At 39.8% G+C, this 26,830-nt stretch overlaps 4 protein-coding genes across 5 annotated transcripts; 3 read left to right on the top strand and 1 right to left on the bottom strand.

Annotated features, from left to right (window-relative positions):
• The first annotated feature begins 400 nt into the window (after window positions 1-400).
• Window positions 401-2,722, top strand: tal2 (T-cell acute lymphocytic leukemia 2). The gene is made up of 2 exons (XM_084728413.1): window positions 401-583; window positions 1,467-2,722. Exon 2 carries the CDS (start codon window positions 1,481-1,483, stop codon window positions 1,817-1,819), a length of 339 nt encoding a protein of 112 aa, XP_084584539.1. The 5' UTR covers window positions 401-583; window positions 1,467-1,480; the 3' UTR covers window positions 1,820-2,722.
• Window positions 2,723-6,467: 3,745 nt separating this feature from the next.
• LOC146320225 (UDP-glucuronosyltransferase 2A1-like) lies at window positions 6,468-10,262 on the top strand. Its single transcript, XM_084728412.1, has 6 exons — window positions 6,468-7,230; window positions 7,329-7,477; window positions 7,668-7,799; window positions 8,726-8,813; window positions 9,055-9,274; window positions 9,678-10,262. Exons 1-6 carry the CDS (start codon window positions 6,507-6,509, stop codon window positions 9,961-9,963), a joined length of 1,599 nt encoding a protein of 532 aa, XP_084584538.1. The 5' UTR covers window positions 6,468-6,506; the 3' UTR covers window positions 9,964-10,262.
• A 1,574-nt stretch (window positions 10,263-11,836) lies between these two features.
• LOC146320226 (UDP-glucuronosyltransferase 2A1-like) lies at window positions 11,837-16,701 on the top strand. The gene is made up of 6 exons (XM_084728418.1): window positions 11,837-12,596; window positions 12,815-12,963; window positions 13,114-13,245; window positions 13,761-13,848; window positions 14,767-14,986; window positions 15,919-16,701. Exons 1-6 carry the CDS (start codon window positions 11,873-11,875, stop codon window positions 16,202-16,204), a joined length of 1,599 nt encoding a protein of 532 aa, XP_084584544.1. The 5' UTR covers window positions 11,837-11,872; the 3' UTR covers window positions 16,205-16,701.
• A 168-nt stretch (window positions 16,702-16,869) lies between these two features.
• On the bottom strand, window positions 16,870-26,685 carry LOC146320227 (uncharacterized). 2 transcript variants are annotated; one of them, XM_084728416.1, is made up of 16 exons: window positions 26,502-26,685; window positions 23,586-25,186; window positions 23,403-23,498; window positions 22,712-22,967; window positions 21,069-21,400; window positions 20,823-20,966; window positions 20,625-20,739; window positions 20,459-20,530; window positions 20,237-20,377; window positions 20,008-20,121; window positions 19,848-19,921; window positions 19,669-19,773; window positions 19,157-19,272; window positions 18,651-18,789; window positions 17,501-17,621; window positions 16,870-17,266 (listed from the first exon to the last, which is right to left on the bottom strand). In XM_084728416.1, the coding sequence occupies exons 1-16, from the start codon at window positions 26,638-26,640 to the stop codon at window positions 17,178-17,180; spliced, it is 3,654 nt and encodes a 1,217-aa protein (XP_084584542.1). In that variant the 5' UTR covers window positions 26,641-26,685; the 3' UTR covers window positions 16,870-17,177. The 2 variants fall into 2 exon arrangements, with proteins under 2 accessions (XP_084584542.1, XP_084584541.1); XM_084728415.1 differs by having other exon boundaries at window positions 22,712-22,970.
• Between the last annotated feature and the right edge of the window lie 145 nt (window positions 26,686-26,830).

The following is a 26,830-nucleotide window of genomic DNA, read 5'->3' on the forward strand; positions in this document are numbered from 1 at the left end:
AGTTTTAAGAAACTGCTCACAAATTATTTTTATGATCTTCCTATTAATTAATTTGATCTTTTTAATTTAACTGTTTGTTTGTTTTTTGTTTTTTTTTGTTTTTATATTTGCTTTGTAATTTTTATTACTTCAATTATTTTATTTTATTTTGGATTCCTGTAAAGCACTTTGAGTTGTATATTTGTATGAAAGATGTTGTATAAGTAAAGTTTATTATTATTATTATTATTATAAAGCCACCTGCACTGGTTCTAAATGCTAGAGGGGAGGGGGGGTTGATGTTTTAACACCACTTCACACAATGCCACAGAGGCTCCACGACAGCACACGTCACACAATAGGGTTCACCCTGCTATAAAATGTGGGATGCGAGCATGCAGCAGTCTTACCCCTACTCTCTTTCTCTCTGTTCCCCATCCCTCCCTCCCTTACACTCTCTCCTCTCCTTCCCTCTCACTCCTAAGGATCTTTCTCAGCGAGCATGAGAAGACATAACTGAGTGGACATTCACTCCTGGACAACTGATGACCTGCGGAGGACAGACCTGCAACTGAGATTTTTCTGCACATTTCTACACACACAGGTGAGCGACTTGTCATATGGTGAAGGATTTTTTTTTCCTTCCCTTAAGGCCACATCTCCACTTTGGTCACGTAAATAATTAATCAACCAGTGTGTGAAATGCCAGGGGATGTTGTGGAGTCTTTACTTGCAGTGATAGTGTAATGGTAAATAAATTATGCGTTTTCATATCAGACTTTGCATTAATGATCAAATTATCTGCTCACAATAATAATTTGAGAATTAATTAATGATTTATAATGCTCTATAATGTAGCTGTAATGTACATTTAAATATTTCTTAATTTGTCAGCATTTAAACAGTTATAACCTCTCATATGAAAACATCATCACAGGTGTTTTACTACATTGTCATTAATTATGTCTTAGGGATGACCACAGGAGGAGTTATTGACAAATACCTGTTTACAACTACATTATAGTATGTTATAAAGCATCTGTCAAAAGTGTATATACTGTTTATAAATGCTGTAAATTAAGTGCAGGTTAAACTGTGACCAAAATCTATGTTTAAAGTGAATTCCTATTATAAGCAAATTATGAGGATTATATTTTGAAGAAAGAAGCAGCAAACGACAGAATAATTCTAGTATAATTTCTATCAATAGCTGTAATTTTAGTGCAAATACCAACAGTAAGGTGGACATTTATCTCCTGAGAGACCTCACCACCTAAGTCACCTCAGCACTAGGATTATTTTGATTAATTGATCGTTTTGTCTATAAAAATTGAAAAATGCCCAAAGAAACATCTCTAGTTATCTTGTTTTGTCCTGTGTCATGTATGAAAAAGAACAGCATAAAATCTTTACATTATGGAACTGGAAGTGATCATGCAATTTGCAAAAGAGTTGCTGATTAATTTTCTGTTGACTGACTGTTGCAGCTCTACTCAGCATCATGACCAGGAAGGTGTTCACTAACACGAGGGAGCGCTGGCGCCAGCACAACGTCAATACTGCCTTCGCCGAGCTCCGCAAGCTCATTCCCACCCATCCTCCGGAGAAGAAGCTGAGCAAGAACGAGATCCTGCGCCTGGCCATGCGCTACATCAACTTCCTGGTGCAGCTGCTGGAGAGCCAGAGCGGTCAGCCGGCCAGCCACTCCCCCACCGCTCTGCTCACCTTCCTCAGAGGAAACATGGAACAGCTGCACTCCCCTCCACATCCCTGGGCCCTGACCAGCGACACAGAAGTCCCCTCACCTGGATCCAGCTGCGACAGCTCCGAGGCCTGGTAGAACCACAGACACGAGAAAAAGAAACTCTCGAATGGACATTCTGATACTTTTCCTGGGTTTAAAAACTGATCTTGTCCTTCCTCAAGACTCATTTTTGTCTCTGCATTTGTCACCCTTGTGTGTGCGTCAATGGACTGCAAACATGGCTGAATACATGGGCACAGCCTCCATGCTGATCAGTGTTGAAATATTATTTGCGGGTGAAAATTAATTTGTATTTTGCATGGAAGTGTAAAAACCTGGATGTACAATATTCCCTTCATGTCTTCATGTTAATGTTCCTTGTCGCCCGCTGCTTGGAACTAATTTAGTTTTGCAATGAGAGGGTGTTTTTGCCGATGAGGAAAATGGAGGGGATTAAGGAATTTCTCATTTCAAGCGATAGATTCAGCAAAGCATTTGAATAGATAATGGCTCAGCCAATTCTCCCGACTGCAATCATCTCAAAATAGCCAAGAGCACTTTTTTTTAATCGACATGCTGTTTTTTTTTTCTTGAGATGACTAAATCTGACCTTTTTTCATTTATCAAGGTTATGTGACTTCAGAAGAATCATTTCTGAGAAAGACTTTTTCCTGTTTCTCACCACTTTACACAACAACGTTCAGTATTTGTTGATCACCAACTCGTGGTACTGAGGAATTTCGGCAAAACTGACAATCCTCTTTTAGTAATTACATGCTTCACCACACAAATATCTTCTTATTTAAATGTGTTTTCATATGAGTTTTGTAAAATACGCATGTCATATAGCCAAAGATTATGAACTGATTGTCTAATGTGAAGAGTGTGCTAATTATCTTCCGATACCTCTTTTGTAAGTTATTTTGGTTTGCTTGTGAATATACAGTGTTATTTATTTGAACTATTTATTTAATAAATGATTTGTTAATAAAGAAAAAACACTTTTTGAATTTTTTCACTAAAACGGATTACATATGGACAAAAGACATTTTTACGGCAGGAAACATTTTAGAGCTATGAAACATTGACTTTCAGAGTATTATTCTAATTTTAAGCATGTTTTGAGCTGCAGTTTGTTCAACTGAAAAGTGACAAAAATTACTATAGGTTACTCAAAACAGTATGCACAGTAAAAACACCCACAATGCAATTCACAAGAAAATGGAGGAGCTGCTCACAGCCGGAAAAAAAAAAATAATTGTGGTAAAACAGCTCCAGGAACAAACAAACAAAAAGATTAAATCCTTCGAAAAACACTGTTCTGTTTGATTGATATGCATGCATTAAGTGTTTAGTATGTTGATTTTTGGATACAAACTGCAAAACAGTATACCAGGGCAATCATTTTGTAGTGTGGAACTGGGGCACACTGTGAAATTATTTGACACTGACACAACTGATCTGAAGTTAAGAATAGAGCTGTTGCCTCTTTGTTCGTGCTCAATAAGCCCAGAAACATTTGTCCACAACTTTTGAGATGACCGTGTGGACACAAAGCTGACCTCTGCTCACCGTCCACTGACCAGAGGCCTGAGAGGGAGGCGCTGAGAGCGACAGCTTAACTTGTGACCCCAGGGTTGGAGGTCATCCTGGAGTCAAACACTGACCAGTTGACCAACGTGCAGATGTAATTTTCTTAGGAAAATGCCACTTTGTTGCTGCACAGGAGGTTTGATAGCACTGAAGTCATAACTATTTGATATAAAGGAAGAAATTACTTGTAAAAGAATAAAACAAAAATGATCCGGGCAACCAATTAATCCCTGTTTTCATTACTGACAAAATGTCTTTTTTTCAATTTATCAATTTAGTCTATATAATGTCAAAAAATAATGAAAAATGCACATTCTAATCTCTTTTATTGGACCAACAGTTTAAAATAGAAAGATATTTAGTTTACAGTAATAAACAGAGAAAAGCTGCAGATCCTCACATTGGAGAAATATTTGGCATTTTTTGCTTCATAAATTATTTAAGTGCTTAATCTCTTATCAAAATAGTTGCTGATTTTCTGCCAACCGACAAACTGATCAATGGACTATTTGTTTCAGCTCCAGTTTCAATATCAGCAGTTTTGTTTGCACCCGTTTCCATTTAAGCCGAGGTCAGGCATTTACATGCCCAATCGCCTATTGTGACTGCAGAAAATGTGTCTCCATTTTCAGGCCAAAAGGCTGCGACTAACTGAGCTGAAGAGTAAACACTGAGTTGGTTTTGAGCGCTTTCACCCCGGCCGTTAAACTCTAGCTAATGGTGTGTAAACGGAGCAGAGGGCAGCTGGACACACTGACTGGAGGCCCGTGGGAACTGACAGGTGACTCTTTTGTAATCCTGCAAAAATACCAAATAAATCATATTGTGCTGGGAGAGTGGAAACAACTGTACAGCAGCAGTCTGTCTCTCCCACAGCATGAATTTGGGAGGTATTTACCACTTATGCAATTTCATGGCGAATTGAGCAATTTCATGGTGAACTGAAATAATGCCAAATAAATCTACCTACTGCTTATTAATAGCCGGACTTCCTGGTAATATGAGATGTAATATTATAAAAAGAAAAAACTATTAGTGTGTTAAATGTTTTGGTGTAATTCAGACTCCCTAATGTTCAATTATGCAATCATCATTTGAAACTGGATAGGAAGGCGTGTGACAGCTTGTGCGTACTTGCTGTCAGACTGTGAAATGCATTTTGCTGATACACCTTATTTACAGAAATCACCCAATCACAGTATGAGCATTACTCCAACCTCAACTTTCCAGCAGGATTATGAAACCCTGCATTGAAAATAATAACAAATCTGTATGCTTCTCATTCCCTCCACCAAGTATATTTGCCTGATTGACTATTCTCTCCCAAGTATGTGGGTAATCGTCTATTGAGAGCACATTTCCTTATCAGCGTCTAGCACACTGTCTGAATCTGTTATCACAATGGGCCAGATCAGTGCAGGCAGCCCCTCGCTCTCCCGGCTGAGGCGCCCATGAAAAAGAATTTCTGGAGTTGGGTGCCAACCGATAGGCCCTGAGCTCTTTATCCCCTTAAAGCCAATTCACACTCTGCATGTTTAAATATCTCAGCTCAACCCCTGCCCTCCCACTCCCGTCATGCACTCGAACCATCCCCCCCGCCTTCGCCTTTCCTCTCGCTCCCTCTCATCCCTCCACGGCTGCAAGTCCAAGCGAGGACTGCCGTCGCGGCCGACCTGCAGCCCTGATGGGTGGGTGGGATGCAGGTGCAGGCTGGTTGGAGGGTGAGAGAGGAGGGGAGTCATTCATTGTTGCGCTGGACAGCACCCTCTCTCCTCTGGAGCACCCTCTGATGGGGGAGCCCACTGACAATCACGCATCCTAATCTGATTATGCAAATATCTACTTCAAAAAGCAATACGCTGTAACCCTTAGCCTGTGGTGGAAAGACAGAGTGAAGAAGACGGACGGAAGGAGAGGAAGCAGCAGGGATGTAAAAGGAAAGACGGATGGTTGAGTTCCCAAAAAATGAAATACAAGGGCAAAAAGTACAGGCTCAATGATTACGCAATTTTGTACACAACACCCTGATAGACCCATCGTTTGTTTCTTTCACACACCTTCTATGTCTCCAGGGGAGGTCTGAGAACAACACAGTACACACTTGCCCACTCTGAATGGGCACTGACTCCCTCAACAGGGCATTGAATTCAATATTCAAATGCTTATTGTTTTTCCAGACGCTCCTGAATCCAGCGTCAAAAGGAATCTACAATGTTAATGAGGGGGCCAAAGTACCCAGAGTTAAGATTTAGACACCCAAACAGTCTGAGGTGACATTTCCCAAGAACAACACAGCCTCAACTGCACTGGTTCCTAAAGGCATGGTCGACAACCCCCGCCTCCCGAATATTCACACCGAGCTGACCTCTCTGGCCCCAGCCGGTTTCTGAAATCAGCTGCCTCATTCTACAGATAGCAAGGGTTTAGGCACAGAGGTACTTTGAGCTAAATGCTAACATCAGTATGCTAACATGCTCACAATGCTTGCAGGCTGATGTTTAGATGCACAGATGTTCAACATCTTATTTAAGCACGCCAATATTTTCTAATTAGCATTAAACACGACATACAACAGAGGCTGATAGGAACCAAAGTATTGGACAAATTGAAAATTTGACCTGATGATGGTATCACCAAAGTGACTATAATTCATCCTGACAAGACAATCTGACATCCTGACATCAATTTAACAAAATTTACAGCAATGCATCAAATTGTTAAGATATTTCACCCAAAACCACAAATGTTAAACTCATGGGAGGAGAAGTCAAAGATCACAAAAATCAAATATTCTCTCCACGCATCTAATAGTTTCTGAGATATTTTTGTCTGGAAAAAAGTGGTGGCTTGTGTGGCTGAAAATATCAGCTGAGAAAAAATACAACTACCTTTGAAAAGTGCCTTCCTACACTTGCTGGCATGCAAGGAAATTCTTGCACAGGCACACACATGCTCACACAACTTCCTCAGATTATGTCCCGGCCCATTTAGCTGAAATCATTATGCTTTTGCAAACAGCCACTACCTTTTACCTCTGACCCACCGCTTGGTTTATCTTTTAGATGTATAGCAATGTATCACGCAGCACAAAGATAAAATACAAGCCAGAGTTCAGCTTAGTTTAGTTAATGATTATTTTTCTCGGACCACTTCAGGTCACAGCCGGCTTTTCCCTTGACAGACCGCCATCATGAAGCCGGGGCAGCGTCTCTCTGTCTGCGTGCTGCTGATACTCTGTGCAACATGGAGCGCAAATGGAGGGAACATTTTGGTGTGGTACACTGAAGGCAGCCACTGGATTAACATGAAGCCTGTGCTGGAGGCGCTGATCGACAGGGGACACCACGTGACAGTTCTGGTCCCAAGCGTGTCAATGTTCATGAGCACCAGTGAGCCTTCCGACTTCCACTATGAACCCTTCAATGTCTCTGTCTCAGTGGATGTCATAGAGAAGTTCATGGATGACTTCCTACGCTTCACTATGTACGAGATGGATCATATGAGCTACTTGCAGATTTACATCAAATTCATTGATATAATGCAAAACAACCTGAAGGTTTCTTTGAAGTATTTAGATGGTGTGCTGAAGTCAGACACCATTATGAAGAGGCTACAGGAGGGAAAATATGACCTTCTCCTGTCTGACCCCGTTTACCCTGGCAGTGACTTACTAGCAGAGATTCTGGGCATCCCCCTAGTCTTCTCACTGCGCTTTTCGCTAGCCCATAACTGGGAGAGACACTGTGGTCAGCTGCCTGCTCCACCTTCCTTTGTCCCTGGCGCTATGAGCAAACTAACTGATAAGATGGACTTTTCAGAGAGACTGTGGAACTTCCTCTTCTACGCACTGCAGGATATCGTGCTGGGCAACTTTTTTTGGAAAGAATTAGATACATATTACTCTGAAATCAAAGGTGAGTACGTCAGCTTCAAGAAGCACTGTGCACTCCATCTCATCTGAAGCATTGCTGATGCTTTGTAATGTGCGGCTGTCATCCACTACTTTTGACAGGAAAACCCACCAGCGCCTGTGAGATGATGGGTAGAGCAGACATCTGGTTGATGAGAACCTACTGGGATTTTGATTTCCCTCGTCCTTTCCTCCCTAACTTCAAATTTGTTGGTGGGATCCACTGCAGACCTGAAAAGCCTTTACCAGAGGTAGAGCTGTCTCCACTATCAAAGGCTTATTAATCTTTTATTAAACCACCACAGTATTCCTGCCATACACAGAGAGGAGTTCAGCTTTGTTTAGTTAATGAAAAATTATCTTCTTTCTGCATTAAACTGCAGAGGAAACAAAATAAAGTGCTGGCTGGTTTGTATTGACATAATCTTACTCTTCTTGCAGGATATGGAGGAGTTCGTGCAGAGTTCTGGAGACGCTGGCATCGTGGTCTTCACTTTGGGATCATTCATCAAGAACATCACCACAGAGAAGGCAAATATGATAGCCTCGGCCCTCGCTCAGATCCCACAAAAGGTCAGAGGACAAACCAACTGCCATTAACTTAAATGACCCCTGAGAGCAGTTTTAACAGCTATGAGAGTATTCTGTTCAAGATTTATGTGTTTTAGCCAGTTAACTGTAGATTGATTATACTTTTACATGTCTGCTGACTTTTTTCACAGCATATGAGTAGAAGTTGAATAATCAACATGCAGGGACTTAAAACTAGCTCAAAATAGGCAATCAATCAACTTAAAGATTACAAAAGTTACAACCAACTATTTTAACTGACCTTGTTGATAGGTTCAAGGAAGCTTAGGTTTCATTCGAGGTTAGTTTTTTTTTTTTTAAGTGTAATGGATTACAGTTACATTTATTTTGTAATTTAATTACATGTTATTTACTCCCCTACACTGCTAGGAGGTAAGAAGGTTTTAGCCTAGCTGTTGTTGATTACTTGCAGCCCCTATCGTTTAAGAGGATGGAGGAGTCAGCAGTCGGTATAGTTTATACAAAGGATTTTTGACATGGAAGTTTTTTTCAGAAATTGAGCGATCACAACAAGGAGAGCTCCTTGAGCATACAGTGCTCAATAAAATTTCAGACTGATGAGTCCAGTCGTGTACACACAACTGATCCCATGATCACCTCCAGGTTTACGTCTGGTGTTGGAAAATAATAAACTATAAATAATAAAGTTATAATGACAGTATTTTTTCTGGTTGAATCAGGATATTGGGACAAGGCTTAATGCAAGGAGAAAATCAAAAAGTATGAATTCAAATATATACCATTTTAAGAAGACTTGATAGACAGGGTAGTGATTGGATTTTAAATAACTTATACTTATACGTTGGATACATTTTTATTTATATATAAATGTACTGATATGCAGTATATTGTGACAGAAAATTAAATAAGTTGTGAAAAGTGTAAACTTTTTTTGCTGTTGACTTTAGGTGCTCTGGAAATACAGTGGAGAAAAACCAGAGACTCTGGGGGCCAACACCAGATTATACAACTGGATCCCTCAGAATGACTTACTGGGTGAGTAAAACTTACTTAACAGGTTTAATTTGCCGCCCAAATCCTGTTTTCATGTTGTCATTAAGGAATTGTAGTGTGTATGTCGCGGAAAAAAATTAATTCAAACACTATTTGGTACTATATTAAGTACTTTATTCTTGTACCGCGGAAGGCTGCAACATAACAGAAGGCGAACAAAGTAAAGGAGTTTGAATACTTTCTGAATGCACTACAAGTTTCGGGATTTTTGGTCCTCTATCAGGTCACCCCAAGACCAGAGCTTTCATCACTCATGGTGGCGCAAATGGCATTTATGAAGCCATCTACCATGGTGTTCCCATGGTGGGCATCCCCATGTTCGCTGACCAGCCAGGAAACATGATCCATATGAAGGCTAGGGGAGTTGCAACTATCGTGGACTTCAACTTCATGAAGACCGAGGACCTTAGAGATGCAATCAATGCTGTCATCAATGAAAAATCGTAAGTTCTCTTATCTATCTGCCCTTAGTCTCTCTAAGCTATCAAATGCTTCTGAAAAATTATTTTCTTTCTATTTTGCCTTTTTGGAGACTCTACATTAATTATACAGAAGCAAGATTGATGACGTGCCATACAGGAGCCATAGTTTTATGCAGTATGATAGAGTTCAATTAACTCCACAGAGTTACAAGGTCACAAAGAGATGACAAAACCTCTCAGTGGCCTGTTCCCCTAATACAATGGCTTTTCTGTTGGAGAATGCAGTTGTCACAATACATGAAACCAAAAAAAATGTTTTCCTTTGTATTGCCACTCTTGGTGAGGGAAAGAAACTTAAGCATAAAAGTTAAAAATGCATGCTGCATTAATCCACATTTTCACCCCTGTATATCCATATTCATAGGTACAAAGAGAATGCCATGCAGCTGTCCAGTATCCACCATGACAGACCAGTGAGCCCTCTGGATGAGGCTGTATTCTGGATCGAGTTCACCATGAGAAACAAAGGAGCCCAGCACCTGAGGGTCCAGGCCCATGAGCTCACCTGGTACCAGTATCACAGCCTGGATGTCTTGGGCTTCCTCTTTGCCATTGTTCTGTTCTTCATAATTATCTTCATCAAGACCTGCAGTTTCTGCTTCCGGAGGTGCTGTGGCAGAAAGGAAAAGACAAAGAGAAAGACTGAGTAACTGACTGAGTTGAAATGTAGCTGGTAAAAAACTGATGTGTGAAAAAATAAACAGTTAACTGACTGACTTGTTGGTGTAAAGAATGCAATGTAATCACAGTCTCTCAGGCTGGAATTTGTGATTCAGAAAGTGTAATTGTGTGAAACTTCTATTTTTTAGGAGGAGCAGTGACTATTTGTTTCACTTGATTTGTCAGTGTAAATATAGTTTGGTGTGTTCAGTTCAGAGTTGGGTTGCCCCTATTGTAAATAAAACATGATAAAGTGGCCTCTGTGGTGGCCCAGTGTGCAAGAAAATGTGATGAAATGCCTTCTAGGTTTCCAAACATGAAACTGTGCACTAACGGGTGCCCTTAACCCCTTGTACAACATACGTCAAAAGTGACCTGAGTTTTTATCTTCTATATATCCAAAATAAATTAATCTGATCATTCAGTATTCCACGTATTCCTTGATCCCCTATGTTATTTCATGCAGTGTTTCTTTGCTATATCTCTGAAATAAAGACATTATCTAATATTGCAGGTATGCACTAAATGTCTTGTTTTATAGATTTTTTTTTTTTTGACAGACATAGCCAATGTGGCTATTTACATCGACATGGCAGAAAAAAGCATGATCTTTTCCTAAACCTAACCAAGTAGTTTTACTGCCTCGACCTAGAGACAGTGAGACAGTGAAACCCCAGAGAAGAGGGGAGAGTTGGATACCTGAAGGCATGTGGAGGGTGAAGCAAAGCCGCAGCACCACGCTTGGGTTAGGGTTCAGAATGGGTCTTGTGTACCCCGACTAGGACCCCACTGCCCTCCATGAATGCAGCCCTCGGAGATGGCCGAGCAGGTGTCTAGCACAGGTGGAGGAGGAGATGGGGGTGTCTGGTCAGGATGAGGCCCAGACTACGGCTTCTGCAGGACACCCACAGCACAAGGGCTATTGCAGATCCACCAGCTGCACTGTTGCCATATTATACCATGAGCTATTTTAACATTAAATTAAACAGTACAAACAGAAATCATGACATCCCAATGAATAACTTAAAACATGAACTATGTACACTGATACTCCTAAAAAACATTAAAAACTGGAATTACCACCTTATGGTTGTATGCCACCAACCAGGAAATTTGCTTTTTGCACCCATGTCCACCCAGACTCACATATGAAGTGAAGATTTTCTTTGATGAAGAATTTCAGAAAAAGTTATTAAGTGTATTTTTTTGGCAAAAAAAAATGCTGCCCTTTGCTGCATGTCATCCCGTCTCTCTCTCTACTCCCTTTCTTGTCTGCTCTTCAGCTGTCACAATAAAATAAAGGCAAAAAGTCCAAAGCCGGCAGAGAAAGGACGCCCTTCTTCCTAGTTTATAGCACAGGTTAAGTGTGCCCTCTAGTGATATGAGAACAACATCAACTTGTTTTTTCAGGGTGCAGTTTGAGATGACGATTTTTGATGTGAGAATATTTCACCTGCACTGTCTTTCCTGTTATCAGCAAATAGAACAGCACAACCAGTTATCTCTACATGCTGGAAAAGATACTTGCTCTCCATCAACCTTTTCTCAGTCAAAATACAGTCCTAGAAAATTTTGCCCACATGCACACACAGCTTCCTCAGATTATGCAAATGCCCAAACCCATTTAGTTGAAATCATTATGCTGCTAAGGATCTGGGGATCTGAAATCTGTCTTTTCTGATTTCTTGTACAAGTTAGAGATTTTTTTTAAATAATGATTATTAATTGTACAGCCACTACCTTTTACCTCTAACCACTTGCATTGGCTGCATACGTTATCTAATGTGTCACACAGCACAAAGAGGAGCCACAAGCCAGAGTTCATTATGTTTAGTTAATGATTATTTTTCTAGGAGTACTTTAGGCCACAACGGACTTTTCCCCTGACAAACCGCCACTATGAAGCCGGGGCAGCGTCTCTCTGTCTGCATGCTGCTGATACTCTGTACGACATGGAGCGCAAATGGAGGGAAAATCTTGGTGTGGTACACTGAAGGCAGCCACTGGATTAACATGAAGCCCATACTGGAGACGCTGATCGACAGGGGACACCACGTGACGGTTCTGGCCCCAAGCGCGTCAATGTTCATGAGCACCAGTGAGCCTTCCGACTTCCACTATGAACCCTTCAATGTCTCTGTCTCAATGGATGTCATAGAGAAGTTCATGGATGAGTTCCTTCACTTCTCCATGTACGAGATGGATCATATGAGCTACTTGCAGATTTACATCAGATACATGGACCTGATGAAGGTCGACCTGCAGTATTCTTTGAAGTATTTAGATGGTGTGCTGAAGTCAGACACCATTATGAAGAGGCTACAGGAGGGAAAATATGACCTTCTCCTGTCTGACCCCCTCTACCCTGGCAGTGACTTACTAGCAGAGATTCTGGGCATCCCCCTAGTCTTCTCACTGCGCTTTTCGCTAGCCCATAACTGGGAGAGACACTGTGGTCAGCTGCCTGCTCCACCTTCCTTTGTCCCTGGCGCTATGAGCAAACTAACTGATAAGATGGACTTTTCAGAGAGACTGTGGAACTTCCTCTTCTACGCACTGCAGGATATCGTGATAGATCATGTTTTTTGGAAAGAATTGGATAAATATTACTCTGAAATCAAAAGTGAGTAACTGAGCTACAAGAAAGCACTGTGTATAACAGCACATTTTTATGGACCACATAAAGTCCAAAGTTTTAACTACTTTGGATTATTACAATGATTTTATATCCCCTTGTCAACAATTTGATATTTAATTAAATAGCATCTGAAAGTCAGTAATCTCATCTGAAGCACTGTCAATGCTTTGTAATGTGCGGCTGTCATCCACTGCTTTTGACAGGAAAACCCACCAGCGCCTGTGAGATGATGGGTAGAGCAGACATCTGGTTGATGAGAACCTACTGGGATTTTGATTTCCCTCGTCCTTTCCTCCCTAATTTTAAATTTGTCGGTGGGATCCACTGCAAACCTGCTAAACCTTTACCAGAGGTAGGGCTGTCTCCACTGTCACAGTCCAATTAATCTTTTATTAAACCCCCACACTATCCCTGATACAACGAAGAGAATAATCAATTATAATGCAGAGGAAAGCCAAACTGCTGGCTGGTTTGCTTTGACAAAATGTTACTCTTCTTGCAGGATATGGAGGAGTTTGTGCAGAGTTCTGGAGATGCTGGCATCGTGGTCTTCACTTTGGGATCATTCATCAAGAACATCACCACAGAGAAGGCAAATATGATAGCCTCGGCCCTCGCTCAGATCCCACAGAAGGTCAGAGGACAATCTACAACTATGTGCCAGCTAGAATTAACTCACATGTCCCCTGAATAGTTTTAATGGCACAGTGGTACATTGTCATCACATGGCAAAGCAGTTGCAAGCAAAAAACTACAGTGGAAATCTCTATCGCTATCAGCAGATTAATGCTAGCAGTGACTGTCAGATGTCCTTACTTGCAACCCATCTGCATCCCATCTGAAGTATAGTTCAAGTCTCAAGTTGATTTTCATACCACACTGAAAACTAACACCTTCCTGCAGGGTTCAGCAGTAAAACATGATCACATGATTTGCAGTTACTGTAATATAATGTTTAGGATATTGGGACAGGACATAAGGCAAGGAGAAACATCAAAGATATAAAAAATATATACCATTTAAGGAAATCTGAAGGGATTTCTTTCTTTATTTTTGCATTCATTATTAATTGTACTGCTGTGTAGTATATTATGACACAAGCAGCACTGTGTTAAAAGTGCCTAAAAGTGGTTTAACCATTGTTTAAAGGTGCTGTGGAGATACAGTGGAGAAAAACCAAAGACTCTGGGTGCCAACACCAGAACATATGACTGGATCCCCCAGAATGACCTGCTGGGTAAGTGAAACTTTTAAAAAACCTACAGAACAGACCTTCGAGACAGAAATCCTCACCCACTCACTCTTCCAATGATGGAAGAAGTACTCTGATCTTTTAAGTTATGTAAAAATATTAATACCACCCTCTATAAATACTCTGTTACAAGTAAAACTCCTGCATTCAAAATTTTTATTTTAAAGTAAAAGAACAGAACCATTAGCAAAATTTAAAAAAATGATTATACACTTCAAGTATCAGTAAAAGTAAAAGTACTTATTAAAGCAAAGCACACTAGGGAGGGGACACACTATAGCTGTGTCCCAATTCAATTCATATTATGTACTTATAGTAATATTATAGTATACTGTTTTTTGCAGTTAATAAAAAAAACTGCTTACCTGTTTAATACCAGCAGGAAATGATGAAACACGTATGTCATCAGATGTCGCTGAAACTGCAACTTTGGAATGCCACTGCTGACTAACATAAAGATAATGTTTTTCCAAAAAATGGAACTGTTTCTTTAGCTGTTTCAGTACCATAAATAATTAGTTTTAATAGTTTCAAGCTGTGGTTATTTTCCTTATGCATAACATTGTGGGACAATAGCATCTAATGACAGCACACTCAAGGATTAGTTAACATACTGACTGTTTTGAGTATGCTTTTATGTCACTTACACTTCCTAAAAATCTGCTTAGATTTATTAAGTAGTATGTAACTGGGACACAGCTTATGCCTGACTTGCAGCAAAAGTGACAAAAGGTTCACCAAAATGGCACTTCAGCATAAATCCTTAAGGTAGGGGCTTGTATATATGATGTCAGTGCATGTTTACAGTAGTCACATCACACAGAAATTAAAAGATGTTCTTTAACAATCTGTCTTGATTGGAGAAAGTAATGTATGTTTGATGATTTTTTGGTACCCTATCAGGTCACCCCAAGACCAGAGCTTTCGTCACCCATGGTGGCACAAATGGCATTTATGAGGCCATCTACCACGGTGTTCCCATGGTGGGCATCCCCATGTTCGCTGACCAGCCAGACAACATGGTCCATGTGAAAGCCAAGAAAGCTGCAATTATCGCTGACCTGAATTTCATGAATGCTGAGGATCTAAGAGATGCAATCAACACTGTCATCAATGACAAATCGTAAGTTCTTTTACAGTACCTATCAGCTCAGTCCACATGTTTTTTTCTGAGTACTTAGTTTGTTTCAAGTATATTCTTGCCATTTTTGTTTAAGGAAAGTTCTCATTAATAATACAGGTTGGGAGCCCTTATCTGGTGCTCCTTTATGGCATTTCCTTATCTAATAAAGTATGACAAGACTTTTTCACACATGCTCAGTAAATTACTGGGATAATCTTTCAGTCACCACTAGTGATTTTCTCTATTCACACATCCAGCTTCATTTAGGAATATTTCAGTCTGGCATCTTTTCACACTTCCCATGCCCATGCTGAAATAGATAGGACAAGGGACAGTCTTGTAGATGGTGGTAATCATGGACAGCTAGTTATAGTTAAAGGTAGTGATCCAAGATTAGTGACAGGCAGAGGGAGGTATGTCAATTTTCAATTAATAAACACCTGTAAGTGCCATTTCCTAGAGAGTCTTCCATCACAACCAATGAAGCCACTCTTTCACTATAACGCTTAGTCTATACTGAACTATTATGTTTAAAAATTCTTTGATCTTCACAGAGATCTGTACTTTCAGCAGTGTGTAAGATAAAATGTTAGCTCAGAGTGTACACAATGCATATATTTGTCTCGTCTCTTTCTGTTCCCCCCAAAGTCTGCACTGTGTATATGTCTGTAACTCTTTAGTGCTGCCATTCAGACATGACTACATGCAGAAATTGTCCCTGAACATTTAAGGATCAACTGCATATGTAAAAGAGGTTAGAATTACCACCACACAGTTTCAAGGCCACAAAGACATCACAAAACCACTGGACAGGCTTCCCCCTCATCTACTGGCCTCAAACTGAAAATCTCCCATTTTTTCCTTTGTATTACCTCTTTTTGGTACAAAACACATGAATCCACATTTTCAGCCCCATCTATCCAAATTCACAGGTACAAGGAGAATGCCATGCAGCTGTCCAGTATCCACCACGATAGACCAATGAACCCTCTGGATGAGGCTGTATTCTGGATTGAGTACACCATGAGAAACGAAGGAGCCCAGCACCTGAGGGTCGTGGCCCATGAGCTCACCTGGTACCAGTATCACAGCCTGGATGTCTTGGGCTTCCTCCTTGCCATTGTTCTGTTCTTCATAATTATCTTCATCAAGACCTGCAGTTTCTGCTTCCGGAGGTGCTGTGGCAGAAAGGAAAAGACAAAGAGAAAGACTGAGTAACTGACTGAGTTGAAATGTAGTCGGTACAGAACTAATGGATGAAAAACAGTTGACTGGCTGTCCTATTGGTCAGAAGCAGTGATCAATTATTAACAGTAATTTGGGATGGAACAGGTAAAAAACATGATTCAAATGTTGAATTTTAGTGACATGTTCACAGGATTAAATCAGCAAACCCTTGTTTGTTTATTTTCCTTTCATAGATCATATTCATTCAACTTTGTTCCACTCTTCCACTCTGCAGTGGCTCTGCACCCTCTAATTCAAAAAACACTGGTCTAAAGCATGTAATGTAACCACAATTCTCCAAAATGAAATTTGTGATTTGGGACAAGTAATTGCCACCATTTTGACAGAATTAGGGCAAACAACTGAATATATTCAAAAAGTCACTGTACAGTGTCCAGGATAGTTGGCACAGTCATCTACATGTTAAGAGGCAACAAATTTGTTGAACAGTTTCACTTGTTTTGTCACCATAAACTTTCCTAAATATGTGGACACGCTTCTTGTTTGTTCCTTCAAGTACCACCAGAAATTACTTCAATTGCTGACAGGTGTGTGCTAATTTGCATAAGTGCACCTGAAGCCAATTTGACATTAAAAGCTAAAAGTTCATTGGCTCATGCAAGTTTGAGCGAAAAAAACACCCACACACAAAGGAATTTCATTATGCACCTTTACTTGGTTATTACTGATGAAACCCCACCCCTTCAGGTTTTCTTAACACACAACAGTGCGATTATTATTTATACAGACATGGACACATGAGCTGCTAATGAAAACTGAACATGCAGAAAATAATATATTAACATAAATCAATAAATGTAATCAAACTAAAAAATAAACAGCACTCCCATGTCATCAGAAAAAGCCAAAAGAGCTTCACACAAATAGATGTGACATTCAAAGTTGCATAAGGGCATCATTGTGTGTCTGAGGGTGTGTATTGTGGGGTTATGTTTTATTTCCATCATTTTTTCAGTTTCCCATCTTCTTTGACTTTCCATAGCATAAGTTCCATGCAGGCGGTGGCGTCTTCTGCAGTGTCATGGCCACAAACTGGAAGAAATATTCATACAATATGTTTAAACAAAGTTACACACTGCCAACACATGCATTAGTGCTCAGTTACATTGCTGGAAATACATAGGTTTTAGTGGTCTCTACATTAAAATTCTTCAGCCTGATTATGATCCATTTCTTTATTTGAATTTAGACTGTATATTGGACTTTAATCTTAATTGACATTCAAATAAAACAAACACTTGGATGGTGGCTGCCATGATGACCCACCACTCTCTTGGATGATCCTCCTCAGGTATTCAGCAGTAAGGTTGTTGAGGGTCAGCTTGTGAGGGGGCCCCAGACGGTGGGGGAAGACCACCGATGTGTCCACTACTGTCTGATGGAGCAACTACAGTAAAGAGGAAGATATCTGAAGCTTTTGTTACTGGGGCTTGCCTCTATAATTACTGAGTAATATTTACTCTGTCACAAAAAAAAAAAAAAAAAAAAAACACTGCTACCAAAGTGAATCATATAATGTTGAATCCCAACTAGCATTTGTTAACACCTTATTTCGATTATATAAATCAAGACCACACTTCCTCTTGGTCAATGCAGTGATGTTTCTGACATGTCCTGATTTATGAGACTGCTTCCCCTGACATACTACATACATTTGCCATTTTTACATCATATTCTTATGTTGCCCAAAAAAACTCCAACTTGACAAACCCCTGTCATAGACAGTAAACACAGGTGTTACCATTAATACCAATTCAGGTCAGACACAGTCAGGATGCTGCTTATTGTGCATGTTAGCTCAGTGGAAAGGCTCTTTATTAGTGTCATTGGTAACACCTGTGTTTACCCTACAGTTTCATATCAATATGGCTGCCATGAAAAAGATGTGTAGCTCAGAAAAGCTGGTATTCACCCTTCTGTGATACAAATGTGTTGAATTGGTTGTAATTCTGATAGTCAAGTTAGTTCAGAGGTTGCACTTTCTTGTGAGGCATTTACATTATTTTTAGTGCCAACACCCAATAATAATCCATATCATAAAAAGCCCACCTCATCACTAATCTGCCAAAAGGAGACTGTAACTATTGCAAGATGATGACATGGACTAACAAAAAAAAAAAAAAAAAGATTACAATTCACTTAAAAACAAAGCAAATAGAAAAAAACAGCATTCGAATGAATAATAAGTTATACATGAACTATAAACAAAGACACTCCTGAAAAAAAAAGACTCTTCAGAAATTGTGGTGGTCAAGTTGAATGTGACTGGCTTTTGGTTACAATCATGTTCACAGCTTGGTTTTAAATAACATGGGTTTGTTTCTAATCACAAGTCACCTATGATTGCAGTTGACACAGGTTATGAAAGAATAATGTTCAGCGCTAAAGAGAAACTGAAAAAGCTCATTGTAGTCACCTTCAGGGCACAGAAGTCTGTTTCCAGGCCATGTCCAATCAGAATGGTGTCAGCGCTGATGAAGCTCAGTAAGGTCTCCTGCACCTCTCTGAGGGAGGTGCGGTTACCCTTCACATCCTCCTCACTGATGCCTGAAAACCTTGACAAGTAAAGTGTCACACAGGCTACAGACAGAGCATCTGGCATATTTAAAACACACTGATGAATACAGTACTTGATTTCATCACTCTGTATTAGTCATAATCATTGGATATTTTATCTTTTATACTGTAATGTAAAATGCCAGTGCCCTTCAGCTGGCAGCAAGACCATTTTATTGAACTGTGCATTCCTATATTTGCTCTAAATTCCCATTTAAGACAGTACAAGTGCTTTAATATCAATGTATAGGTTCTTACCAGTTTGCCTATCAGCTTTGGTTTTTCAGAGATTAAGTAGGTGTTTAAAGCATTTTTGAATCTTTAGAAAAGCAGGAAAAAAACCCTCCAAGTATCCAATTACATTACCTGGTGTTATAGTCGATGACCTCGTTATCAGGTCTGACAAAGGTGTCGTAGACGACTTGCAGACTAGAGTTGACCAGTGTCACTCTGGACAGCTCCAGACCATGAATGGTATAACACTGTGAAGACAAAAGTGAACACAATATGCATTTGTTTTCACTGCATACCAGCTAAATATTAAATATTTGAAGTCTTTCTAACCCCATCCATAGATGCACTGATTAATGTTTTGACATCAAGTACATGAGGGCACAATCACGGTGCTTAAATAGTAACAAGTTACAATTAATTGTATTACTAAGTATGCTATATTTAAAATACAATAAAAGCATTGTTTTGTTAAAGAATATTTAATTTTGTCAATTAACAAAGCTACACTTTCTTACTGAAAAGTTTTTACTTTTGTGTATGTCAGAATTTATGTGGTCACATACCACCAGGTTAAATTATGAAATCTAAGGAATCTACCACAAATGGTGGCAATTTGGTGCTGAACATAAAGAAAATCTCGTCACCATTTCACAATCCAAAGAGTAGACCCCAGGACAGCTCGTATCAGAGGCTGGTCTGGGGACAGTCGTGACAAATCCCTCCAGGCTGAGGCAATCATGGACATGCAGCTGGTAAGGAAAAGACAGAAAGTATTAATTTAGAGAACCAAATTACACAACAATCTATCACCCCGTTTTCGTACCTTAAACACCTGACATCCAGGTGCTCCCATGACTCCCTCACAGCAACTGTAGCGGGTCTCCACTCCACCTGGCACTATTAACAGTTATGGTGTAAACTATACAGCAAACACTTTGAGCCAGTTGGAATGTTTATGAAGCAGAAAACTGTGGTATACTCACCTTTATTTGTGACTGCTTTCCCATAGTGGTAATTACACTCCTCTTTACGGATGTGTTTGCCCATTTGGTTCACAGAGTATGTAGCTCCACATCTACAGCAGATCCTCTTGAGGGCTTTAACCAACAAAACAGAATAAGCAAATGTGTTGAGAAAAGAAACCTTCATTGTAAAGCAAAGTTTAAGTGTAACCTCTAGTGATACGAAACAAGAATACACATAATTGCTTACGGTCCAGGTTTCCTTTCTTATTGTCAGCAAAAAGAGCAGCACAACCAGGTTTCTCTGGGTGCTGAACAGGATAGTTGCTCTCAATCAGCCTTTCTTCGGTCAAAATATAGTCCTTCAAGCTCGCATACAACGCCATATCATCTGCCAGAAATACAAATTTACTGAGAGGCTTTAAATATTTGAATGAGATGACATATTTATTCAAAGGAAACCAATACTCACCAACCCCTTTCAACTTCTTCAGGTTAAGTGGAATATTGCCTTTGAACCTTTGGCTCATGACTTCACTTTCATCTGCACCAGAAAAATATAAATGGATTACATAACTAAATTATGCTTTATTAGCATCATTTACACATTTAATGAAGAACAGTTTGGATGTTCTCACCTTTAACAGCAAGAGAACTTTGGTTCTTCAGCCTCTTCAGGGCATTCACTGCAACGCTCTGATATTTGAGTTGGTTCACACTGCGATTATACACAGTCCTCTCCTCAGCAAGTGCCTGTCAACAATAATGAGGACAGAAATTAAATAATTTAATATTCTAGACTGTCGTTTATCAGTGAGGATGACATTTAAGCTCACCTTTTCAAAGGCTTCATTAACATTAGCTGTTGTTTTGAGGAACTCCTCTGTAAACATGTTGACATAACGCTGTCGGATGTCCTGCGGCACCTTGTCTTTGGCCGCCTCACACTGCTGCTTCGATTTGCGTTTAGCAGGCACTGGCTAAAAAATATTTAACAAATGAAACATGTCAAACTCACAGCACACAAGTTTAGTTCAAGTCTTAATAGCTATAATAGCTATAATAAAGGCTGCTTTTCTCACCTTCACAGTAGCAGCTTGAGGAGTCGTGGAAGCGGCTGGGTTTGAATGTGACGATACAAAGGCAGTGCTTGATGATGGCTTACGTGCCAGAGCAGGAATGAGCACAGGTGCTGTTGCGCGGTATCTCTGCACAGGTGTAACTGCAGACAGGTGGTGCATTTGTTTCACAGCAATAGTGCTCGCCCGCGCTTGACTGATTGGGGTTAGCACTGTTGTAACTGGGCTGGAACTGGAAGTAACGGGGAGAGGGAAGGCACCCTCTGGGAGGATCAAGTGCAAGTTGTTGCCCACTTCAATCACAGCAGTCCCCAAAGGTATGTAGTTCATGTAAGCTGTAGAATGAGACAAAAACACACATGCAGATAAGATGCACTAAAACTACTAAAATACAACACATGAAAAGAGGTAATGTTAACCAAATGTTTTCCATCTACAGTAAGAAAACTATATGCTGAACTATTTTGTTGCTGATAGTTGCTTCTCATCAAATGTTCTGTCATGCACTAAATAGTTAGTCATCGTTGAGCACACAGCCGTTCTCTCTTTGGAGGAACAACTTCTGATAACACAAGCACATCCTGACTCTCCTGATAAGCACTTCCAAGTTCATCCTGACCCAACTTCCTTCATCTCTTTACCCTGTGAGACAGATGTACATGCCTAAGTCATTATCGTTCCTTCTACACTTTCTGTGTGACTGTGTACTGATCCTTTGTAAAGTTCGACTAAAACACCGTAAAGACAATTTTGGTCATGGTGTCTGTCTTTAATTTCAGATTTTCCACCACACATCATTAACTACATTTTTTACATTTTGTTTAACAATGACAGAAAAAAAAAGAAGGCCGTCCATCATTTACACATTAAAACACTGAGGCTGACTACAAGCAACACTACTTCACAAGAGTGAATGAGTGAGCGCATGCTGCAGGATTTCCTCCCAGTGAAACATATGCTTGCAGGAAATCCAACATTCAAAGAGTGGTTCATATTTGTATCTTTCATGTTTTTCTTTTAAAGCATATTAGCTTGGCTGTGGTGTTTTAGTGCCCTCCACTGTCAGAGTGAAGAAAAAAAATCACTAATCTGCTTTGTGTTGTGCTTACATGAAAGATGAAAAGTCTTTTCTCTCAAGTCCCTTATAAATGCAGAATCTGTAAGTTTGTTCATTTTATTAAATGTTATTGTGATCAGATCAGGCATTTTTAAAGCTGTTAAATAGGAAATGGAATCTGCTACTGCTCACAACAAGGTCTGTGAATGATTTTGAGTAAACAGATAATGATTTTTGGAAAGAGATACTGGTATTTAGTCTTTCAAGTGTATTTTCTGGTGCCTTAATCACCACAGGACTTGTGCCATTTAGTCCCATTTTATTGGAGAGAAGAAAGACATCTCATCCCAAAAGAATCTAGATGTATATGTAGCACTACAGGCCAGGGGAAAAATATACTTTTTTGGTTTTGAGGTGAACTGTCCTTTTAATAATGGCTTCATATTTTGTATCAGATGGAATTAGTACTTTGTTTTCCCACACTTACTTCTGTATTTGCACACTAGTTGATGTCAACATTTTAATGGTAATTTACAAAAACAAGGTGGACCTGAATTAATATCTTCCATTTCAACCAACAAATGCTTACCATGTTGCACAGGAGCAGGCTGTGGGTTCTCAGGGGTCTGAACTGAAGTAGAAGGTGCACTCGGGGTCTCTGGCCTCCTCTGACAGTTTGAGGAAACAAAAGCCTGAGCACCTTTGACTGAGGCAGTCAGCATGGAGGCCCTCTGCTGTACCTGCTGGATCTTGGAGGTGGTGGAGGGCTGGGAGCCAAATCCTGACACCACAGGCCCACGTAAGGGAACCAGCACCTGAGGCTGAGGTCTGCTCTTAGCCACTGGCTGCTAAACAGAGAAGGTAAGTCAAAAAACATGCTTGAAATTACAATTTTGGCTTGAAATTCTTATTTGTAATCTCAACAGAGTAGTGCCCCAGTGAATTATTTATTTCCATTCTGAAATATTCTCCTTATATTTATATCTACAGGTTGTAACATATTATCAAATGTGTTTAGTTTTAATACATATGCATACAATGCATACTTGATCAATTTAAAAGTCAGTTTTCTTACCTTTACATGTTATTATCAAATGTCTTTGACACCATGTATCTTTTAAGTTATTATGGAAAAAATGAAAATAGTCTTTTGTGGTGTGCAATGTGTGCCTGTGTTCTTAAAGCAATATCATTAAAATTTTACAGAATTTTATGCTATTAAAAAGATGGAACCAACCCATATATGAAGACTTAAGATTTGCCATGTCATGTGCAAGTACCTCTGTGTCTTTGGTTTCATGAGCCACTCTCTTCTTTCCTGGAAATGCTTGGGGTTTGATGTTGATTTCTGGCTTCTCTACATCAATATGTCCAACCTAAAAATGACAAGGTGAGGGAAAAGATCCTTATACTGTGAAAGAAATTTACTGGTCTTGGATCTGGAGTGTCTACATAATACTTACAGATGCATCTGGCTGCTCATCATTACCCTTATCTTCTTTGTATGCCTCCATGAAGATCCTGTAGCACTCCTCCATTGGGTCACTGTCAGATAGCTCAATATCTGAATAGTTGAGCTCATCTTCATCATCAGAGCTGGAATCAATGACTATAATTTCCTCATCATTCATTTTCTCCAAAAGCTGCTTCGTTGATGTGGATGATAATTCGGCTCTGTTTGTCAAACCCAATGCTGATGACTTGTTCTGAGCCTGACTATGGCCTCTGCCTGCAGCTGGCTCTGCGGTATCCATGTAGCCCTCAGGGTGAGGATGGCTAACTGCAGCTCTAACCTGCATTTGTCCTGGAATTTTGCTTGGTGTTTCCTGGCTGTGTGGCAACACTGATGGTACACATTTTGTGGAAGACCACTGATTACTAACTCTGCTCTGAACTGACTGCTCTGTTGTCAGGGCCTGCTTAGTGGATTGCCTGCATGGCAAGTCTGATTTCACAGCAGGAGTTTCATAAAAAAGTGAATTCTTTGGTGGAAAATGACATGGCTGCAGTGGATTCATTTTCTCAACACTATGGGGCAGCACACACTGAGACAAACAAACCTGTGACTTGTTTTCTTCCCTCCCCACCACCAGACTGTTCCTGTTTTGATCTTGCTGGTTTGTGGTGGAAGGAGGACTTGCAGATTTAGGACTTTTGTCCACTGTTGTTACATCAGCCTGAGAGGGAGTGATTTTCTGGTTCTCTCTTCCCAGATCTTCTGAACATCCAGTCAAGTCAACTATGCACCCATCAACTGGTACATTTTCAAATGTTTTGCTCTTATAAAGCTTCGAGAGACCTTGATTGTTTTCAGTACCGCATGTATTTTCTGTTACCGTCGGTTGAGGTGGAGATGTGACCTTGCACAACTTTGCATGGTGCAGCGTTGGAGAATTATGTAAAATAGGCGATGTTTTGACCGTCAGTTCCTCTACTTTATCTTCAAGGGATTTTCCAGCAATAGAATCAACAGGTTTCTGAACTCTGCCTCTCTTTTTGTCAGGCGAAGGAGGGATGTCAATAATAAGAACACTGTCTTCATTAGAGTCATCAATTGGCTTTGGAGATTGTAATCGACCAAGCTGAGCCTGATGTGTGACTGGCTTCTTTTGGTCACAAGGCACAGTGTTTCTTGCCCTTTTCAAACCTTGTTCATTTTTTAATTTTTGCTCTTTACTGGATGAGCTGTAAGACCTTATGTTGGAAGAAAAGTTGGATAGAGGGTCATACTCTAAATCAGTTCTTGGTTTTGAGTTGTCAACCACATACTTCCTTGCTTGAGAGTATGTTTTAGTAGAGTTTGCGCATGATGACAGTCCATAAGATCCTCTGTCTACATTTTTATCTGCAGTCTCAGACTCGGAAACAGTGTAATTGGGCACAGTGTTTCTACTGTCTACCTGTACGGTCTGGTAGCACGACAGTCGCCTTTGTTCCCGCTCAACCTCGTGCCTTACAGTTTCAATTTCCTTGTTGATACGCTCAAGCTCCTGGAGACAGTCATCTTTGGTCTCATTATTCACTGGTGTTCCACAGTCAACATATGGATAGCCATTTTGTACTCCTGTTCAAAGGAAATACAAAACATTACTTATCAGTTATACAGGGTGAGACTGGATGAGATATAAAAGCTATGGAGAGTGCTGTGTTGTGATCTCTAGCTGTGTGCAGAAGCAAACATCTTTATATTTCCATATGCTAATTTGTTTGTATTTTAGTGAGCTTTTGAATACCAGCTTACTGGAAATTGTCACTTGAGGGAAGAATAAAGTAGTTTGAACTGATTGTAGTGGGAAAAAAACAACAATGACAAAAAGAATATTTATGAAACCATTGTTTTTTCTTACCTACAATGATGGACCCACAAACAGGCTTTACACGTTATAAAATTAACACTACACTGATCAGGACATGCAGTGGTGAGAAAATGTTGAGAAAACATTCAACCTTACAATAAAAAACCCAGTTATCACTCTTATTTCAAAGTTCAAACCATCATCAGAGGAAGAATAACTGGAGGAGCAACAAGTTCTGCCATACAAAGTTCATTGATCTCTCTGGTGTAGAAAAATCAACAAGCATGAGTCAAACCAGAGGTTAGACTGAAGAAAGGGGCTCAATGCACTCTATTATACACTGTTTTGAGGCTCCTGAGAGCCTCCTCCCTCTAACATTTCAACTCACATCCAAACATACCTGTGTATCCTTGTTTTTTGGCCTTGGCCTAATTCATAGCAAGTGTACTTCCCTTAAGTTCAGGTGATTCAATCACGTTTTTTAAGTTATATAAATCAAGTGTCACATCAATTTTCCCAACCAATTTCCCCTAGCAGTTGACTTGTGGTGTGCCACCTGATCAGGAATCTGCTTCAAGCTAAATCAGGAAAGGTAAAAATCCCCTAGGAAAATACCAAATCATGATGAAAAAAAAAATATGCCACTACATATTCTAAACCCTAATTTTTTGGAGGCCCATTTCCACTACTGTGAAAAAAAGTCGTTATAATCAGACATTTCGACTGTCTAAATATTAATAAATAAAATAATTTATATAAAAAATAATGAGTATCAAGTCATTATATTGATAAAGGTTTTCATTATTTTGAGATACTAGCCTAACTCTATATTTTTGTAAGTTTCTCATTTAAGTTGCTAACTCGATATTTTGAAATTACTCAATCATTTTGAGAAAGTTTCTCATTGTTTTGAGATAACACACAATGACACTAATGGGTTTCCCATATTATTTGAATGCGGAAAAAATAAAATAAAATGACGTGCAAAGCAAAACTAATTACACAAGCTAAGATATCTAATGCATAGGCTAGCTTCAACTGTGACTAGCTTGCATACGTTAGAGCTACCTTCAAGCCACTCACCTGCAGAGTCAACTGTCGATTCAAACGAGGCACCAAACAATTCTGTGGCATGTTTGTACAAACAGTGAGGCCGATCACAAAGCCCACGTTTTATGAAAGGACAATTTATATCAGCAAAAAGGCCTGACGAGGGAAACATCACCGAAATGCCACTTTTTACGACGCGCAGAACCGTTTGGTTTAGCTAACTGATTTTGTTAACCGTCGGCCAACAGGTGAGGCTCCAACTGAACTTCTGCTGACGCTGCCTCAGTTTTATAGACTCTGCTCAGGTCGCAACGGTAAAAAAAAAAAAAAAACATACGCAAGTAGGCTATTCCTGAAATTAT

The sequence above is a fragment of the Lutjanus erythropterus genome, chromosome 10 (genome assembly GCF_056507025.1).
Source record: "Lutjanus erythropterus isolate fLutEry1 chromosome 10, fLutEry1.hap2, whole genome shotgun sequence".
NCBI lineage: Eukaryota > Metazoa > Chordata > Actinopteri > Lutjaniformes > Lutjanidae > Lutjanus > Lutjanus erythropterus.

Excerpts from the sequence above, each read along its gene's own strand:
- tal2 (XM_084728413.1), top strand. The coding sequence starts at position 1,481 with ATGACCAGGAAGGTGTTCACTAACACGAGGGAGCGCTGGCGCCAGCAC.
- LOC146320225 (XM_084728412.1), top strand. The coding sequence starts at position 6,507 with ATGAAGCCGGGGCAGCGTCTCTCTGTCTGCGTGCTGCTGATACTCTGT. Across the intron at positions 7,800-8,725 it reads TCGCTCAGATCCCACAAAAG|GTGCTCTGGAAATACAGTGG; the intron begins GTCAGAGGACAA and ends TGTTGACTTTAG. Across the intron at positions 9,275-9,677 it reads GCTGTCATCAATGAAAAATC|GTACAAAGAGAATGCCATGC; the intron begins GTAAGTTCTCTT and ends CCATATTCATAG.
- LOC146320226 (XM_084728418.1), top strand. The coding sequence starts at position 11,873 with ATGAAGCCGGGGCAGCGTCTCTCTGTCTGCATGCTGCTGATACTCTGT. Across the intron at positions 12,597-12,814 it reads ATATTACTCTGAAATCAAAA|GAAAACCCACCAGCGCCTGT; the intron begins GTGAGTAACTGA and ends TGCTTTTGACAG. Across the intron at positions 14,987-15,918 it reads ACTGTCATCAATGACAAATC|GTACAAGGAGAATGCCATGC; the intron begins GTAAGTTCTTTT and ends CCAAATTCACAG.
- LOC146320227 (XM_084728415.1), bottom strand. The coding sequence starts at position 26,640 with ATGTTTCCCTCGTCAGGCCTTTTTGCTGATATAAATTGTCCTTTCATA. Across the intron at positions 20,531-20,624 it reads AAGTTCTCTTGCTGTTAAAG|ATGAAAGTGAAGTCATGAGC; the intron begins GTGAGAACATCC and ends TTTCTGGTGCAG. Across the intron at positions 19,273-19,668 it reads ACTCTTTGGATTGTGAAATG|TGTTATACCATTCATGGTCT; the intron begins GTGACGAGATTT and ends TTGTCTTCACAG.